The following is a 20,535-nucleotide window of genomic DNA, read 5'->3' as shown; positions in this document are numbered from 1 at the left end:
TAATTCTGGTTTCTGTGTAAAAATGCCAGAAGAGACAGAACTCATGGGGTGGCATGATTAATGTGAGTGGAATGTGATTACAGAGCCAGTGACCTGGATTCAAATCTGCCACCGTCCGTAAGGAGTTTGTACCTTCCTGTGTCTCTGCAGAGATTTCCTCCGGGTGCTCTGGTTTCTTCCCACATTCCAAAGACGTGTGGGATTGTTGCATAAAGAACAAGTTCAATGGCTTCTAAGAGCAATGAATGAGTCTGGACACAGATCTGTTGTAACAAAAATCTTTATTTGCCCATGAGGGAAATTTGCCACGGAGAATCACACCACTCACTCTCACAAAGTACATTGGGAACAGGTAAACAAGCAATGACTATAAACCATGCTTGTGTAAAGGTAATGTAGAGAATATGCAATGACAGTACCCACCACCCCTCGACCCAATGCAGGTACGGCATTAAGATTAGTTAAGGGGAAGCAACATGGTACCATGACGGTCCATTGGAGTTCACCACAAAGCCCCACAGGCACACACCTTGATATCGATTCTCTAGTGTCAAGCTCTGACTCATGACATGGAGTGGAGCTTGGGTTCATAGGTTGGACGGTATACCCCTCTGCTGGACAGTGGTCTCCCTAAAATAGGGCAAGTGTTTAAAGGAGCCAGTGGCAATGTGTGTGTGTGTGTGTGTGTGTGTGTGTGTGTTTTTTTGAAAAGGCCAATGACAAGGTGAGTGCTCAGTGTGGGTGGTCTTGACCTTGATTGACAGATGTGGTGACTTCTGATCCGGTTCCCACATGACCCTCCACTCTATAGGGGTTAGTAGGTTCATTGGTCATATGGATCTATTTGGGCGGCACAGGGTCGTGGGCCAGAAGGGCCTATAACTGTGCTGTATCTCTAATTAAAAAAAAAATCCTCTACAATTAATTAAAGCTATCTTCTGACAAGCACTTGGAAAAAAATTAACATGGAACTCTTAATTGGACAGACCCAAGCAATGCTCAATAGACCATTCATTTGGATGCAGTGTCACTTTGCACTCTGGGTAAAATTTGCCCTGAACCCTCTTCCAGCCAAACCTGCTGGAGTTGCCCACATACACCCGCTCATTTCCCTTTGTCTCAGACACATGAGTGCAAGCCATCGTCAATGGTGCCAGGGAATGTCTCCACCTGGATTTTCCTCAGCTGCAGTTAGTGCTGGGGGGAGAAACAATGACTTATCTCACTGACATATCACAAACCTTTTCCTTACAAGTCTATCATAGATATTACATGAGAAAGGAACATTTACCTCAGTGGACAAAGTTTGTAAGGAGATTTGGTATGTCACCAAAGACTCTTCCAAATTTCTGCTATGGAGAGCATTCAGACTGGTTGCATCGCTGTCTGGTATGGACAGGGAAAAAAAAATTTCCAGAGGGTTGTTAACTCAGCCTACGCCATCATGGGCATCAGTCTCCAATCCGTTAAGGACATTTACAAGACATGGTGTCTGAAGATAGCAGCCTCTATCCTCAAGGATCCCCACCACCCAGGCCATGCCCTCTTCACACTGCTACCGTCGGGAAAAAAGTACAGGAGCCTGAAGATGAATACCCAGCAGCACAAGGACAGCTTCTTTCCCTTTGCCATCAGATTCCTGAACGATTAATGAACCACAGACACTACCTCACTTTATCCTATTTTTGAACTAATTTGTTTATTTTGAAATGTAATTTTATAGTAATGTTTGCACAAATTTCGTGACATGGGATCATTTTGATTCTGAGTTTACTTATATTGAGGGCTGTCTAACAACTTGTAAGTTATATTAAAATAAATTTACATAAAAATATAAATTGTCCATTAGTTTATCATGAAGAATTTCTGAAAAATGCAAAGGATTTCAGCAAGTGTGGTTTTAAAATATTTGCCTTTAAAATGTTTAGAAACAGGGACAAGTTATTGAAAACGATGGTAGGAATTAATGAGTAGTTGAACAATCGTGTACCCTGGTGGCTGTTGTGAATGAGAGATCATCTGTCAGTCGAAGGTCTTTTTGACTCAGTGATCACTTTGTGTCCCTGAGGGTTGTGTGGAAAAGGCCTCAGCTGTGCCTGTCAGGTGAGGTTCTCATCCACAGGTAGGAGAGTCACGGAGACATACAGCACGGAACAGGCCCCATGGCCCAACCCATCCATGCTGACCAAGTTGGCATTCTGGGTTGGTCCTACATTTGGTCCATACCTTTCTTAACCCCTCCACCCCCATCCATAAATCCAAATATCTTTTGAATGTTAAAATAACACCTGCTTCTACAATTTTTTCTGCAAGCTCATGCTAGATACAGACCACCCTGTGAGTGTCCCTCGGGACCTTTTTAAATCTCTCCCCTCTCTTTCAGATCCATTCTGTGGAAAAAGTCATTGAGCTTGCACAACATGAAGGGTACAAATAGACAGCAAGGCTCAGTAGAAGAGCTGTACCTTTGAGATTAAAAAGAAAACACAATATTGTCATATACTGAAGTATGAAGTACAGGTGCAATGAAAGTCTTAACTGCCGCAGCTTCCCAGGATCATAAAACATATCAGCAACAATTTAAATATAACTAACACAGAGAAAAATATATAATCAGTATAAAAGGAAGAGAAAAAATACAAATCCATATTCACTGTTGATGAAGGTCTCAACAGTGACCTGCTGAGTTTCTCCAGCACTAAATGTTTACTAAATGTTCACAAATGACAGCTTAAAGCTGCTGAACTGGCTGCATCAGAGGTCGGATGCTCCTCCACTGAATATTCCCACTGAACCAAGTCTCCACGCTCACAATCCATAGTTGGCCTAAGTTTGGGGAAATCCCAGGCCCCTGAAAGTCATTTCAATCACAGTAAGTCATTTGCAGACAATCTTCCAGTCTCACCTGCAGCCCGCTCCCAGTTTTACACCGATTTAATGAAATCCTCGTCTGATGCCTTCCAGAGAACGGGGACTGTTCTCTGAACAGAAATGGCGCGTTTGTTTCAAACTGGGATCAAATTATGTCACAGATTTAATTGCCGTTGTTGTAACGGGGTCTTTGGACTTCAACGCGCTTTATTCCCTCCGATATGTTTCGTTGGCTGCCTACAAACAAGTGTTGACAAAGAGGCAGACGTGCATTTTTTTCCCATTTGTGTTAAAGTCCTTCTCCGACCAATTTGGTCCCGCTTTTCTCCATCTGCTCCAGTCCATAAAAGTGGCCAAGTTACCAATTCCATCGCCCGCTGCGAGGCACCGGGCAGTTCGAGAGGGGAGGAACAGGACACGGTGTTTCAGCGCCTGGCCAACCGAGGGGAACTGCACCATCCGCGGTGCTGGGCTTCAGATGAAAGGGGTGGAGGTGAGTTTGTTGTCGTGGGACGCGTGTTGGTTACAAGGTACCAAAGATGTCTGGACTGCGAAACGCGTCCCGGGTGAGACTCCACGTGGTGCCTCAAACCGACTGGACGGAACCAATACAAACCCAGTCAGATAAACGATCAGCCAGATAAGAATAATGCAGCAATGGGATCCACTTTGACACATGCGCCTGCTGACATTGAGGACCGGTGTGGATTTCACTTGTCACACAGAAGGAATGACCATCTCGGAGCTCGGGTTGGGCAACAATGGGTGGACGATGAAATGCTGGAGGATTTCAGCAGGTCTGATAGCATCCGTGGGTGAAAATGGTCAGTCGGGTCCTTCATCAAGACCAAGATATTTTTAAAAATCCTGTGTGAAGGGGGAAGGGAGATGAGCGAGCGGCCTTGAGGTGATCGCCTTAAACCAAACGGCATGAACTTTGCTTTCTTTAATTCTAGGTGATCTCCGGCCTCATGTGGTTCCACCGTTCCCAGCTTTTGTGATTTCACGACCTACATTCCCTCCTCTTGCTCCCCTCCCACCTGCGATGGAATGAACCCCCCCCCCTCTATTTCTCCCTCCCTCTCTTCTCTCTCCCTCCCTCTCTCTATTTCATCCTCTCCCTCCCTCTCCTCTTTCTCTTCTCTCTCTTTATTTCCTCCTTCTCTTTCTCTCCCTCCTCTCCCTCTCTTTCTGCCTCTCCGCCTTCTGTTCCCTGGCCGCTTCCCCCAACATCTTTCCCCCTTTACACATGCAATTTCACATTTTTATTTTAGTCTCCATAAAGGGTCCAGTCCCGGGACGTTGACTGACTGTTTTTTTTAACCCACTGCTGAGGTCCTGCAGCCATTCTTGGACTGCTCAAGCGTCCAGCGTTTGATTTTCTCTAATGAATGGAAACGGTTTATTGCCATATGCAACAGTACAAATGCACCGGTGCCATGAAAGTCTAACTTGCTTTTGCTTCCTAGGTGCATACAGCACCCAACTCCACAATAAGACAGGAAAAGATAAAAGGAAGTGAGAATAAAATAATAAAGAAATCAGACTTGATAAAGGCCACAAACATATTTTTCTTCCTGACTCGCTGAGTTCTTCCAGCATATTGTGTTTAGCTAAATAATAATTATATGGTGGCCAACAAAGGTGTTTCTAGCAAAGACGTTTGACACTTGTCTAGTTCTCTTCGTGAGACCCTTTTCTCAAAGCTGACAGGTGACAATTGGGCGTGGACGGTAGCGAGTGTATCGCTGAGCGGCCGGCAGGAGGAGCAGCATGTACGCTTTCCCTGCCTGGTGTTGTTCACTGGACCCGGGTTCTTGTTTGTCTGTTGTGTGTGTTTCAACTGATGACTTGCGGGTGAGATGTTTTGATTACATTCATCTCTGTCAGTCTCTTCTTTGATGTCAACCTCTGCCGCAAGAAAACAGCTTTTCTGTTCAAGGAAAAGATAACTATGTAACACTGCACGATTCCCAGCAATTCCATGAACATTGACAAACGCAGGGCTGAGGCGGTCATTTCCATTGCAAAGAGATCGATGATTTGCCGCCAGGTTTAAAGATGTGTCATTTCCGCGGAGCCCCAATGTTACGTCTCGGGGCTTTCGACATCAATAACACGTTTGCTATTGATTCCGCAGGGACGGATCCGTCACCTGTGGGAAATTCCCAAACCAGTCCTGGTTTCTTGTAAGTCTACAGACACCGTGGTTGGAGTAAAAACACAAGGCTGGGGAAACTCAGCGGGTCAAACAGTGTCCTTTATGTAGCAAAGATTATAGATACAAGGTCATCTCGATGAAGGGCTCAAGCCCGAAATGTTGGTGATGTATCTTTATCTTTGCTACATTTGATCCGCTGAGTTTCTCCAGCATCGTGTTTTTACTAGTTTATTATATTGTTGCAATAAATCCCCAAGGCTTACATCGAAACTATGGTTGAAAGATCATACTGCAACGCCTTAATCTCGGTTCTCAGAAGAACGGCTGGGCGAAGGAGCCTTTTCTCCTTGCCGTTCTTGCCTGAGGCACCTTGAGAACAAATTAATCCCGGCCCAGATCAGGCAACTCTCATCTTCTTACCCAAAGGAGGTGGCCGGTGGGTCGCCGGGGGTGGTGGTGGTGGAAGCTGGTACAGCAGGGACTCTGAGATGGGCACTCGGATGGGAGAAAATTAGAGGGTTATTTACGGGTGTGAAGGAGGGAAGGGTTAGATTGATGTGGATCAGCACGCCATTGTGGGCCGAAGGGCCTGCACCGTGCCGAGAATGGTGGAAATATTGTTTATTCAAAGTTCTGCTCTTGACTCGTGCGGATAGATTTGGAAAGTTCGGAATGAAATGAGCGAGGAGAGAACCTCAGAGGGGATTTAACGGTGGGGGAAGTTCACCCCCCTCGCCCCGCACCTCCCTTATCTCCAGGGGCATTGCTGTAATGAAGCGGACAATTATTCGGTTGTAAGTTTTAAACGGAAGGATCCAAATGTGCGGAGATCCCGACTGTTAGTGAAACGCGCGTTTATCTTGGGCCCAGTTCGTCCAGCTTCGTTCCGCAAAAAGATGATTTGTGTACTTAAAGCTGTGGTTGTTATTGGCAAGGAGAAGTCCCATCTGCGGAAAAGCTAGGTTAGGTCTGGAGGTTGTGAAAAGCCGGCTATCTGTTCGCAGCCGGGACCCGCTATCTGAGTGCAGCCGGGACCCGCTATCTGTCTGCAGCCGGGACCCGCTATCTGTCTGCAGCCCGGACCCGCTATCTGTCTGCAGCCCGGACCCGCTGTCGGTCCGCAACTTGGGTCCGCTGTCGCTGCACAGCCTGCATCCGCTATCGGGCCTCAGCTCGGAGCAGCTGTCGGTGCGATTCTCTGAGTTGAGATTGACTGGGGAAGGAGAGTTCTGCTCCAAACACAGTTACACTGTTAATGGGTCCCATTTAATATTCCCTGTCTCACACAACGCCGAAAAACAACAGGCGTGTAATCTCCCTTACAAACCCTCTTGCCAAACAAAACGCTTTCCAACGATAACATCTTAGCCAGAAAAAGGCATCACACCGATGAGGGTCTTCTGTATCGATCTGTCTGCAGGTCGGAATTCATCCAGAAATGCAGGGCACCGATGGCAAATGGCGAAATCGGACGAACAGTGGAACTCGCTGCCCGCTGCTGACCAGGACAGATCGCTGTCACTTGGAATATTCTTTCACATGAAGTGCGCGTATGTAAAGTGAAAAGCAGCGGGCTTTCTAAAGTCGGGGCTCGCCCTGGCCCATGTGGACGGTGCGGTGTGACCTTTTGTAACAATGGAACCCGGACAGAGGACCCCTTTTATGTTTACCACTTCTTCACAGGTGGCACCCGTCAGTGGGTGCGGAGAAATTGGGGGGGGGGGTGGGGGGGAAGGAGGGAGATTTGATAGAACTATCATGAGAGGTGTAGATAGAAGAAATGTGATCAGGCTTTTTCCACTGAGGTTGGGTGAGAACTAGAGGCGAAGGGTTAAGGGTGAAATATTGTGGCCGAACAGCCAACTGAAGTGGTGAATTGCGGGCTCAATATCGACATTTAAGAAAACTGCGGGAAGGTACATGGATGGGAGGGGGATGGAAGAATATGCATCGGGTGCGTGGATGAAACTGGACAGTTCGGCACAGATCCGATGGCCCGAAGGGCCTGTTTCTGTTCTGTGGTTATGGGTGGCACCCGTCGGTGGGATCGGAGAATGGGGGAGACGTTTATTTCCTGCGCGGTTACTTTGTATTTTAAATTGAAGTTGGACATTGTCCCAACTCTACCCCAGCTCGTTCTGAACTCAACTCATTTGGCCATTTCAGGTTTAGGTTCAGGTGGATCCATGTGCGATGGAATGAAATCTCTCACTCTCTCAAGTTTATTGTCATCTGATTGTACAAGTACAACCCGACGTAACACCGTATTCCGGTCCTCGGTGGAAAACACGCAACCAGAAAAACACACATACAGACAAACGATACATATACAGGACAAGTATTTCATCTATACATATAAACACATAAATATAGTTTCATGTATATAATAGCCTCAGATTCTCGTTCTCCCTCCTCCTCCTCCTCTCTTCCCCTCCTACCTCTTCCCCTCTTCTTTTGCTCCCTTCCTATCCCTCCCTCTCTCACCCTCCCTCCTTCCCTTCCTCTCCCCCCCCCCCCCCACCCACCCTGACCACCGCTAGAAAGCTGGCTCTACGCATATAGGATCTCGGCCAGTACAGATGCGAAGTGTCTTCGACGATGAAATAATAATCTGAGAGGGTCTCTAATGGGCCCAGCCTTGCATGAAACGGCAAGAGTGCGACTGGTGATTCTTGTTTTTGGAGCATATGATTTGCGGTCCATCCCCCTTCCTGCTGTTACCCAATAGGAGAGGGAGTCACGGACGGACACCTGCTTATAAACAAAACTCAAGCGCACTAGACAAGGCAGAATCTCCGATCAGCAAAAGTCGGAAAAACAAATCGACACCCTGCGTGAGCCGGACTGTGTGCATCGGTCGACATGACTTCCAGTGAGATCGAACGGCCCAGCGAGCTCAAGGCTGACCCGCCCGCTCTGATCGCGTCTCTCCAACTCCTCCCGTCTCCAACCCCCAACCTGGAAATCAAGCACACCAAGGTTCGTGCTGGGTATTTTATATATATATTTATGCAATGTATATTGATATCAAGCGAGGAGTTGTCATGCAGACAACAGTTGACTGAGACGCCTGCTTCCCCTCCCGACCCGCTGTCCACTATGTCCTGATATCTGGATGAGGGGTGAAGCAGGAGAATCGAGACAGACGCTGTGTGATTGTAGTCACCACCCAGAAATGTTGGAGGAGCTCAGCAGGTCTCGTAGGAGGTAAAGTCGGCCAGAGACTTGAGCGTTGTTTGATATCTGGAGATGTTCACACAGACGGGGGTTCATTCATTCGGGACAGCGAGGGTTCAGTGGGAGCCCACAACACAGTGTATCAGAACCACCTTCGCCCGCACTCGGTGCGAACCCTGGAAGAGACTCCACCCTTACCCGGTGTCCAGGCATTCCCGCCTCCAGCACCGAGCGCCGCCGACCTTTGTTTATTTGCCCCCTTTTAAAAAAGACGACGATAAGAACAGCAGGTGGGTTAGATCCCGAGGTACCTCTTCAGAGGGTAATAAAACTGACAACGGGAGCGCGGAGACATTTCATCCGGAGCCTCTCGGCGGATGGCCATCACTCTGTCTGGAGAAACTCAAACAGTGGGCTTTATAAGACAAAACCACGGTAAATACGAGGTAAAGAGATATCACCGCGAAACCTAAACGTTTTGGGCTGGAGGTACAAGCGCCTGTCGACACTTCTCCAGTCCTTGATGAAGGGACTCGAGCACGAAACGTCGGTTCTGTATCTTTCTCTCTGCTACATAAAGGACACTGTTTGACCCAGCTGAATTTCTCCAGCGTCGTGTATTTACTCCAGCCACTTTACTGCAGATTCTAGAGTTTTACTAAAGGGCGATATCTTTTTTTAGAAAATAAATAAAAGGGCAACAGATATTGAAGGTGGGCCCTCTGTGAGCAAGGCTAGAGAGGTTAGAGTCAGGGTCTAGCTTGGTGCCGGCATCCTGATGGGTGTTAGCGAGGGGATTCCACAGCGCCTCCGATCTGGGTGGGATGCGCCAGGCTGGGGTCTCCGGGGGTGGTGGTGGACGACACCGGTCGGGTTGCGGGATCCTCTCCGTAGCTCGTGATCATGCGACTCGGTCCCAGGGAAACCGTCGCCCCAACTTTTGGTCGGTGTTCTACCGCTGACCGACCCGTTCAACCCAGGAAGCCACAATCGGACTGGAGTGTTTTCTTAATTTCACGCCGTTTTACAGTCCAACTGAGGAACTAAATATCTGCTTCCATGTAGTTTTCTCGTGTTACTTGAGTTGTATTGGGCGATCAATAAAATCTCTAGGTATAAATAACACACTGTCAGCGGCCGCGTTCAGACCATAAGACATAAGAGCACATAAAGGCGATTCAGCCCATCGAGTCTGCCCCGCCATTCAACCACGCCCGGCCATCTCCCCGTAACCTTTGATGCCCTGGTTCATCAAGAACCCAACAATCTCCGGCTTGGATTTCCAATTCCATAAACGCGAATTTATGTTTCCCCACCCCCCCTCCCTCTGAAATTGCGAATCTTACCTTTGCAAACTCGATTAAACTCTGTCGGAGTAATGCGGGCACGATGCATTCTGCTGGGACCATTCTCTGCGCACGATTGGGTCTCGGCGGGGAGTGAGGGAGATTTATGGCCATTCTGTGGTTTGGGGATAGAATCACCCCCAGCCGGCGCTTTCATGCAGTATCCACTTTCCCACTTATTATAAAGAAAAACAAACAGCTGAAATGAGGCAAGGTTTGTAATGTGAGCCTTGGATTTTTTTTTAGATCTAATTGGTAATGAAACCTTGCTCTCCCGCCATCTGGTAACTTCCCTAGCCGAGTCTCGGGCGGGGATCGCTTCATTCGGGCCAAGGGGAGCGCGGAGAGCCGGCGAACACTTCTCACCCGGTCTTTGTTAGGACGGGACGGTTAAAAACAAGTGGCATCGAAGGGCCACAAACTATTTGGGGTGAACAAAGTGCTGTAATTCGCGTGTTTAACTTGGCTTGGCGGGCGCTCGGTGAAGGCGGGTGGTTATCCTCGCTGCCCATTGTGGCCACCCGAGGCTTAACGCAGCCTTGCCTTTCCAGCGGTGCGGGCGGACTCCGCAGGCAAGGCTGCATTCGGGGACAAGTCGCCGGTTCGGGCCGAATCCCCAATGCCGTCTGACCCGTACATCTGCAGCCTTCTTTGATCACCTGTGGCCTGTGAGAGAGGGTGGCTTGAGTATCTTAACAATATGGAGTGAAACACGAAAGGACGCAGACGCTGGGATTGTTGTAGACACGCTGGAGGAGCCCAGCCGGCCTCGCAGTGTCCACAGGCGGGGAAGAGATATCCCCGATGAGCCCTTCCTCAAGGCGGTTCGTTTTCTTTGAAGTTTCGAGGTGATATCTCTTTACCTCGTATTTACCGTGGTTTTGTTTTAATCTTTAAAAAAATGCCTTCCTTTATAGAGGCAACAAAATGTCCATTCGATTCTCCCTAGAGAGTGTACTCAAATCTGCCAGCCACTAATATCTTCCGGCTATTATTATGAAAGCACGCGTTTCCCCACTCGGTTATTGCCCAGAGTTAGTCGGACACCGCACAGGCGGTTCTTTTGCAAGGAGAGCCACTGGCTCGGAGACTTCCAGCGGTGGCCTGGTTCCCTCGCCCAGCCCACACGTTCAGAGTGGAGTGGGGTTCAGGCTCACCTTGACCAACAACACGATTTCCACAGTGCCGGAGAAACTCAGCAGGTCAAACAGTGGACTTTCATGTAGCAAAGATAAAGAAGCAGAACCAACGTTCCGGACTTGAGCCCTTCATCGAGGTAGACATGCGCCCGAACAAAACGTTGCTCATTCCCTGATGAAGGGCTCAAGCCCGGAACGTTGGTTCTGCGTCTTTATCTTTGCTATATAACGCAGAACAGACATCTCCCTTCAACCAAGGGTCCAGGCCCAAAACCTGGGTTACCCTTTACTTCCCATGGATGTTGCGTGACCTGCTGAGTTTCTCCAGCACATCTGTGTACTACACCGTCCACGGTTTTTCTGATTGAACTCTATGGAGATACACAACACGATCCCTAGGTGTAGTTGACTTTCTGTCTTTGCAGAGACGCTGAGCTGTTTCCATATCTCTGCAAATATGCATGAATGCCCATGCCTTTGTGGGAGTATCTCTCTATCTATGCACATACTCAGCTCTGTCCCTGTACATACACAACACTGTCTGCTCGTACTATCTGTCTTTGACAAACACGGGACTCTCTGCCCGTGCCGCGGTCTCTCTGAGCATGAAGTGGGCGATTGGGGAAGGACTGGCTCCTCACACGGTCTCGGGTGACTGTGAACGCGCACAGCCGTCACCGCACATGATCTGAACCATCGACCAGCCACTGGAAACTGCAGCCTTTTTACAGGGTAAAGCATTCTGCAAACGTTTGAATGGAACAGCAGGTAGACGCTCTACACCTCACACCTTGCCAAATTAAAGAGTGCAAATAATGTGAAGTAAATCACGAAAGTCTCCAGACACCGTAGTTGAAGTAAAAACACAACGCTGGTAAAACTCAGCAGGTCAAACGGTGGACTTTATATGGCAGAGATAAAGATACAGAACCAACGTTTTGGGCTTGAGCCCTTCATCAAAGGATGAGCAAAATGTAGGCAGGTGCCCGAACAAAATGGTGGGGTGGAGGGGATGGAGGTCTAATACCCAAATGTTCATCTGAACCGAGCTGTATTGATGAGAGAAACCAGACCTGCCACATTTCTCCAGCACATTTATGCATAGACTAGTTGGTGTGTGTGCAGAGATGGTCCTGGGTAGAATGGACAGCTCCCCACCACAACCTGCAGCATAAAACATGCTGCTAGACTCCCTAGTTCTGGTTTCTATACTGATCAATGCAGCTCAGTTCAGATGAACAATTGGGTGTTAGACTTTCTCCCCACCCCCACAACCCCATCCCCCCATGTCCCTTGCCATTTGTTCGGGCACCTGCCTACATTTTGCTCTTACCTTGAAGGGCTCAAGCCGAAATGTTGGTTCTATATCTTTATCTTTGTCTCATGAAGGACAATGTTTGACCTGCTGGGTTTCTCCAGTGTTGTGTTTTTACTTCAACCAGTGTCTGCACACCCTTGTGATTTATTCCTCTGTCTTAGACCTGGCAGCTGTGACTATAAAACAAATATTGAGCATTTTTGGATTATTTTAGATTTTGAAGAAATTAAAAAGTGCACCATATGAAGGTTAAATTCTATTTACTAACCACATAACTTGATTGTTTAAGGGGAAAGCATCTCTTGACTCTCTCAAGCCAGTAGTTTTGTGCGAGTGTGAAGTTTGTCAGTGATTCACCGCAGGGGCATCACTGGTTACCCTTCCCATCAAGTGGAAGTCGATGACTAGTCATTAGTTGTGGGGATCTTGGCTAAGTTTAGCTCCATAGCCTGAGACCAGTTTTATGACACCGGCTTCTGTCCATTTAATGGGACACGGACCAGGAAGAGATCGACAACACTGGGGAAATTTTAGTGATGTAAAAACCCAGACATCTCACAAGCAGGTGTGGGCAGATAATTTTAAAATTAAGTAAAGCAATACACAAAAAATCTGCGGACGCTGTGATTTTAGTAAAAATGAAGTCGGACTCAGGCCCAAAATGTCGGTTATATGTCATTACCTCTTATGGATGCTGTAAGACTTGCTGAGTTCCTCCAGCATTTTTGTGTTTTTTATTAGAAATAAGTAACCCCGGAATTATACACAGAGTGACAACTGGATTGATTAATGTGTGGGATTGCAGGCATGGAGGTTTTGGGATCCATGAGAGTTGGGCCAGTGTGAACTCAGGACTGAGTTATCGATAGGCCCCTTTACATCAGTGTTGAGAAAATTGGTAGGAAATTGTAGGATTTATTGCTTGTGGCTAATTTCAATTTTTCTGAGTATTAATTGAAGTGTTACAGTACATTCCATAAACTGTCTTCCGCCCTTTACACTTTCAACATGTAATACAGATGAATTGTTGGCACAATCAACTAAGAGGAAATGGAAACATTTATCCACTCCATTATCAGGTGGAAACTTACCGAGCAACTGAAACTGACATAAATTGTTCGATCGTAACTCACAATGTCATCTCTTCCTTAAAATCTGTTCTGACCTTGAGACATTCTCTTGTGTAAATCATTTTACTTTTTTTGCTCTAAAAAGGGGTTATACACTTATGTTAATGGACAATCGATTCTCATCAGGTTTCTGTGTGTAATCCTTTAACAAAACTATTAACCTATTTAAATCAGTTTTAACCAATCATGAAAAGTACTACAGAAAGAATTGATCTTTCCACTTAATTGGTGATGAAGCTGACTCAGTGGATAGGAAAACTCCCACAACAAAATAGGTAGTCTGACAAATAGCCTAACGACTTAAGGAGGGTAATTGCACTCACCACATGTAATGATTATGGCACTCAATGCATCACCTTTATTTACTTCTTCATTCCACTGGTATGATTTTAATTTAGAAGGATAGAATATCAGGTCGCCACCATCAGACCCGCCCCCACTCCCTCCCGTGTCACTAGCATCTAGCTTGACGTATGCTAGTGACACTCCACCCGCCCCGGCCACGTCACTAGTGTGCGTCAAGCGTCAGTAGCGCCTAGTGATGCTTGATGCAATTCCTCCTACGTCAGAGGGGCAGATGGTGTTAATGTTCGTCGACAGATAGGTCCCAGCATCCAACAGCACCCTTCCTCCCCTCTGAGTGAGTTAATGAGCATCCCACCATGCCCCCCTCTGGCGCCAACCCTGTTGTATCTACCCTCCTTTTAGTTCAGACGCCTGCCTGCTTTTTCCTCCTACCTTGAAGGGCTCAAGCCTGAAAACTCGGTAATATATCTTTGCTGCGAGATCGGCTTAGTTCCTCCAGCATTTACCATGTTTTTTTCCTGCAGTAAATTCAATGCATTATTAGCTGATAGCCCTGGTTCAATACTCCAATGTTACAGAGAACCAAACTGACAGAGCTGGTTTGCCATTTGATCTCCGGATATTGTACGACAGATATTATTCTGTTCTTTCTTGTCACTGATAAAACCTGAAGTAATTTTCAAGACATAGCAAAAAATCCATTAGTCAGGCTAGTGGTAGAATACATGTATCGCGTAAAATTGTTCAACAGTGACCAAACTTGTAGATATTTTAACTGAGCTCATTGAAAATATTTTTTTTTCAGATTAAATAATGATTGAAGGTCTTTGAGTGCTTAGTATAGTTCCAACAGTAGGTGCAAAACATTTTAGAATTGGATAATGGTCACAGATCAAGTATTTTCGTAGTAAATTGCTTTGGTGAAATCTGACACTACCCTTCTAATGGGCTCACACTTTGACCAAGTACAAATTGGACCTAATTTTCCTGGATGTTTTCATTGAGTCAATGTTTCTTTTCTACTTAAGCATGAATGCCTCATTAGAAAAACATGTCCTTGATAACTTATTCCTGGGTAAAGACCTTTTCCTTTCTATATAAAGTGGCTGTGTGTGAGTGGGGGTCTTTTGTAGTTGTCTCCCAGCTGCTGTTCACAGGGAGAGTGGGCATCGTGAACCTGGAATAACAACAACATTAAACTTCATTTCCCTCTCTAGAGACTTTAAACCTTGCTAAATGGATTGAATTGATGTGATATTGTATTCCTGACAAGACCAAAGGGTTGCAATGAATTAAGTTTCTCCAATCCCGTGTTCATTGAAGCTTCTTTAAAGGATGGCGGGTTATCAGGCTCCATGTGTTGGTTGTAATTAATATGGCCTTCCACACCTCCACATGTTGATAAGTATTTATATGTCTGGGTGATAAATTTCACAAATGAAAGCATTGCTGGTGGTTCCAGCCATTTAGTCGTTTTGTGTCACAAAGTTCAATCTATTGGGCATAAATCCTGACTTGTAAACAGCAGGAGCAGTGAATGAGCTTTCCTCCACATTTTAGTATTGTTGTATTAAATTTGTGAAAGGATTTGAGCAGAGGAGGGAGATGGATGGACTAGAGAAGAAAGGACCACTTATCGTGGAAAGCCTCAGGTCACTGCCTTGCTTCAGTACTGGAGTTTGTTACTCCACACCTTTATCTCATAACTGCTGACGCTTTGTTTGAAATTTTTACCTAGAATGTCATGCCTAGCTTCATGGAAAGGTTAATCACTTTGAGCTGTCATGACTTTTTTTTCCTTGCTCTTTTAAAACACCAATGAAGTCAACCACATTCCAGTGCCCTCTTGTATCTGGCACCTAAACTATAATGGTCATTACATTTATTTCATCTGATGGTAGTCAAGGAGTCTGTTTAAATTAATTACTCAAAACCAAATCTTTTAGCAAAACATTTGTTGATGATAGAACAGAATTCATACAGTACTTTTATCAGTAGGAGATATTCACAGGTAATACAACACTCAAGTGATAAGAATTGTTACAAATAGCCAGACTAATGCGAATGTCATTTCAACATCAGTTGCCTGAATTCAGGAAAGTGTGTGAAGTCTGTGGCATCAACGCATCATGGATCACGTGCAGAGAAAGTTCAACAAGTATATTTAGCACTTTGGCCTAAATTATATCTTCTACCACTGTGCAGGTCAGTGGCTCTGTTATTTGTCTCTGACCCAAGTGATCTGCAGTTCTTCAGATCAAAACTAAGTCTTGCTGAGCTGAGATCAAACGGGCCAAGGTAGGATACTGCCGGTGATTCATCATTGCCAAGGAAGGGGGAATTGGGCCAAATGGAGCTGTTGCGAATGAAGGTGACATTCCTGCTATCTGCCCTGTGTGATGAGGGGACAACATGAATTTTCATTCAGCCATGGAGCAATGGAATCTCCTGTATATTGCAATACAAAGATATACATGTATAAGACAATAATTTTAACCTATGTATACTGAAGCAAAACGACTTTTATGTACAGATACCGATAAATACCTAAATTTCCACAGTATTTGTAAATTAAAAAAAAAAAATTAGACACACAACACGGTAACAGGCCCGTGGCACCAAAATATACCCAATTAACCCCCCCCCGCCCCCACCCTGTATGTTTGGAAGGGTGGGAAGAAACCTACAATCTTAACCTCCTTCCCTCACTATGTTTTGGAGGGTGAAAGGAAACCGGGGCACCAAGGGTAAACTCATGCAGGCACGAGGATAACATCCAAACTCTTTACAGACAATGACCCTGGGACGCTGGTGCTGTAATAGTGTTGCACTTAACTGGCTATGCTAACTGTGCCGCCCCATTTTAATTAATGTGTTGCAAAAAGGAATGTTCTATAACTATGTGTAATATATGCCGTTTATCTTCTCATTATCTGCATGTCGCCCATCTGACGGGCACCTTGTATTTTAGGTCGTTTAAGATAGCGATGTCTTGAAAGATGATTAAGCATTGCTCCACAGATAGGCTCAAGGCTGGAAAAACAAGATCCATCATTGCAATGCTGCATCTTTTACTCTTTGAATGCTGCAGTTAACTATTGGTTTTTCAGACTGCAAATCGCTGAAAATATTAACGTAATTACTGACTGTGTGGTTGTTCATACTGGACGCCTTTTCAAACTCAAGTCCCTGAGTGCCACAGTCCCAGGGGTTGGACGTGCAGTAGAGTGGATGACCGTCAACTAATGTTTCCAGTACAATTTACACTGCAGGCTTCCTCCAAAAAGTTGTAGGGGTCCTGCAGGATAAATCGCGGGGCAGGAACTGACTCCAAATTCCTGCACATTCCTTTTCAGACTATCTGTGCAGAGTTCCTTGACTGTGCCGTCAGATGCCTGCAGTCTGAAAACCCCTACTGAAATGATTGTGACAGCATTCTCGCACGTTTTCTAACAATGCAGAGCATGTTATCTAATCACTAAAACAGAAAAGGCATGAAATCTAATTAGGTCCTTTTACACAGCTGCTGTCCAGGGGCAGTGTAAAAATGTCAAGACGGAATGTATTATGTAAATTTCATCCCGTAATTTTTCCACTGGGACCCCTACACATTTTTACAGAGTGGCTGCAGTGTAAATTGACCGCAGCCACTCTGTAAGAAACAGGTCTAATCAATACAACGTTTCCCCCTCCGACAAACTCCTCAACACAGGAAGGCTGTGTAAAAGTGCCCCTGTGTAAACGATCACATCGGAGGTAAGTTTGCTAATTTATTTTGGAGTAATCCCCAAGATTCTGTGAAAAAAAAAAATAAAAATTGCCAATTGTGTAAATGTAAATTGTATTGTTGCATGTGAGTTGGCAAAGTAGCAGGTACTTTGTTTTTCCCTTGGACTGATCTAAAATCAGACCACGACATAAACAAGCCAATGCAAAATGTTAGCACTTTTGTCTTTAGTTACAATTTTGTAAGTTGCTAAGGTGATGCATCCCAAATTCTGGAAATCAGCAAACATTTGGGATCGAAAAGTGCCTCACAGATAAGTTGTTAGAGAAGGAAAATAAACATTTTGGTGCCCTATGCTTGCTCTGTTGTCACATGCAAATTTCATGACCAATTGAAGGGTCACATGAGTGCAAACATTTGGCGCAAGTATTTTGTTCCATAACAAAATGTCAAGTTCCCTTCCCAGTTTCATAATAGATTGATGGGAGATGGTAAAAGATAGTCAGTGTTCTCTCCTCCCATCCTATCAATGTGAGACAGCCCTCCCACAGAGCATTCTCACCAAGACTTAACTGCTTTTACATTCCTAATGCTTATAATCCTTGTTGGCTCTGATCAGTAGCAATGCAGCCACAGCCTACACTGTTTGAACCTCGTCTTTACTCGTCTTTACTCAGACTAATTATCAGAAGGTCTCTCTTGAACGAAAACACAACACTGGAGAAACTCAGCAGGTCAAATAGTGGACTTTATATAGCAAAGATAAAGATACAGAACCGATGTTTTTGAGGTACCCTTGATGAAGGCTCAAGCCTGAAATGTCAGTTGTCTCGCTGAGTTTCTCCAGCGTTGTGTTTTTCAACCACAGTGTCCGCAGACTTTTGTGTTTTACGCCTCTCTTGAATGACTTTGGAATGCAAAATGTAGTTTTGTTATTTGTAATTAAAATAATAAGGCATGTTAACATTCTAACACAAAGTAACCGTCAGCAGGCCACATCGGAGTGTCTAATTTCCGAGCCTCAAAATATCGGCAAAACAAGTGCTGAATCAAAGATGTTTCATTCACAATCATCTTCAGGGAGCAGATTTGTTTCCCCAACTCTCCCATCTCCACACCTCCTGCTGCTTTGCAATCTAACAACATCTTGTTGGTAGATTACAGAACAGCAGTGGCTGCCAAAGCAGACTTTATTGTTCTCGTCCTACCTGTTCGCTATTCAATACGACGTGGATTGGCCCTTCTCAAAACGTTCACAAAATGAAAGAAATTTCATAAGACTCCAGTGTTGAATGGAAGAACATTGAGTTGGATAATTTAGAAAATGTATGCAGCCATTTGTGATCCCGCTGTGAAAGCAAAGCACTGATGGTGTGTTGTGGGTTATACATTCAACCATTTGATCTCTGTTATTCAACTCTCAGCTCAAAATAACACCCATTCCACAACAATCCATTTCCATTTGTTTGCTGATTTCATGCCAGTCTCATCCGAGATGTTGGGAGGAAGGGAATGGTATATATCTTGGCCAATACTTTTCTTCACTCCATGAGGCCTGCCACATCCCTCAAGGATGCCTCCTGGTCAATCAATCTGAGAATGGCATTCATGATGTCTCTGGAAAAGGAATTGGGGCAGGCCTCTCTGTTTTTCATGCTGAAATCTAAAGGGGTGGCTCGGTTTGCAGGGTTGCATCAACTGTGCTCAGCTGTTTAGGCTGAGTTTTATTCCGAGTAACAGAGAATGCAACACATGAGAATAATTTTGGTAGATTGTGTTTAGAATGTGAAAGTTTGTAATTAGAACTAACTTTTAATCTAATTTACAGATTTAAAACAAAATAGCAAAAAATACCAGAGTAAATAATCTTCACAAGATTTTCGTGGGAGACTACTTTTCAGAAATGATTAATACTCCATATTTATTGTTTTTTGGAAGCTAGACCACCTTCCATTTCTAGGCAAAAGTAGTTTTCAAGAACTGCTTTTGATTCTTTATGAAGCTAGTTTTTGGCAAATGTACATTGTGGAATAAACCAATTCCAGTTTCTGACTTATCAGCTGGTGAAATAAAACTACTTTCTCATTTCCCCAGGTCATTTTGTGACCTCTAAATATTTTCCTGACATTGTCTTGAACTTTCTCCATGTATCCTGAAGAACACAAATGTCTGCAGACTCTGTGGTTGAAGTGAAAACACAATGTTGGAGAAACTCAGCAGGTCAAACAGTGTCCTTTATTTAGCCAAGGTAAAGGTACAGAACTGACGTTTCGGGCTTGAGCCCTTCACCAAAGTCTGAGCAAAATGTCAGCAGGCTCCCAGACAAAAGGTTAGGGGGAAGAGTATGCTCTCAAAGGCAGGAGGTAATGGGTAGATAAGGGAGGGACAGCAGGGGAAGGAGGGATGACTCTGATGGAAGGGGTGGAGAGCTGGAGGACAGACGACAGGAGGGAAAGGGAAAAGGGAGAGCGGAGAGTAGGCTAGGGGAAATTGAAGAAGCCAGTTTACGAGTGGTCTTGGTGGGACAGTACGTGAGGCCATGCATCCTGGCGTGGAGTTTTAACTATAGTGAAAGTGTATATGAAGATGCAATGTTATAAAGTCTAGACTGTACTAATACTTTAAGCTGATTACCAATATAAACATAAATCAACTTCTTGTGAAACAAATAAGGATGGTTATGTGAGTTTAGTAATGTTTAATAAATAAGCGGAAATTGATTTGAAATTCAAAGATCAGCATAATTACTGGGAAATATACTAAAATATAGATTAGTTGGAAATGCTAAACAAAATTTTCAAAGACAAGAGTACGGTATATGGAAATAATTCTTGATGTAATGGTTTGAAGGGGTGCGTCCTGTTATTAGTGAAGATTGGAAACGCTTTTTAACTTCCTGCTGATGGTTGGAGATGCAAATAGTCCAGATTTGTGTGACAACAAAGAAAAGGGAAAAAGACATCTGTGACTCATTGAAACTATAAAAACTCATCAGGAATACCTCATCATTCACAATAGTATTAAAAGATAATATTTTCCAGCAGCCACTATTACCTAGTATGACTCATGGGTAAATCGCAACCCTGTTTTTAAGAGTCTTGTAAAGGGAATAATCACACTATTTTATCTGGCCGTTCCACTCTTACACTGTCACTGCCTCCAGTGTCATTACTTTGCCAGGGACACTCTCTGTTAATGTGACTTTCCATAACATAACATTTGCAGACAGTGGGCTTGGTGGTTATTAGGTGCTACAGCCTTGCGCAAACTGATTTGTGCAGAGAAAGGACCTTCTGGGATCATTCAAACCAGGGAAAAGGGTTTACACTGGATGCTGTATCAAAACGGGTGGCATGGTTG

General features: G+C 45.0%; 1 protein-coding gene across 2 annotated transcripts in view; it reads left to right on the top strand.

Annotated features, from left to right (window-relative positions):
* Positions 1-7,546: 7,546 nt before the first annotated feature.
* The window catches only part of aldh1a2 (aldehyde dehydrogenase 1 family, member A2), a 203,590-nt gene continuing 190,601 nt past the window's right edge, over positions 7,547-20,535 (top strand). Inside the window, exon 1 of one of the 2 annotated variants that reach the window (XM_069912020.1) lies at positions 7,547-8,011. In XM_069912020.1, the coding sequence (XP_069768121.1) occupies positions 7,895-8,011 (117 nt within the window). In that variant the 5' untranslated portion in view covers positions 7,547-7,894. The remainder of the gene's footprint in view (positions 8,012-20,535) is intronic. The other variant, XM_069912022.1, reaches the window with a different exon arrangement.

The sequence above is a fragment of the Narcine bancroftii genome, chromosome 14 (genome assembly GCF_036971445.1).
Source record: "Narcine bancroftii isolate sNarBan1 chromosome 14, sNarBan1.hap1, whole genome shotgun sequence".
In the NCBI taxonomy this organism is placed as follows: domain Eukaryota; kingdom Metazoa; phylum Chordata; class Chondrichthyes; order Torpediniformes; family Narcinidae; genus Narcine; species Narcine bancroftii.
Note: the sequence above shows the minus strand (reverse complement) of the source record. Positions and strands in the feature narration are given on the sequence as shown.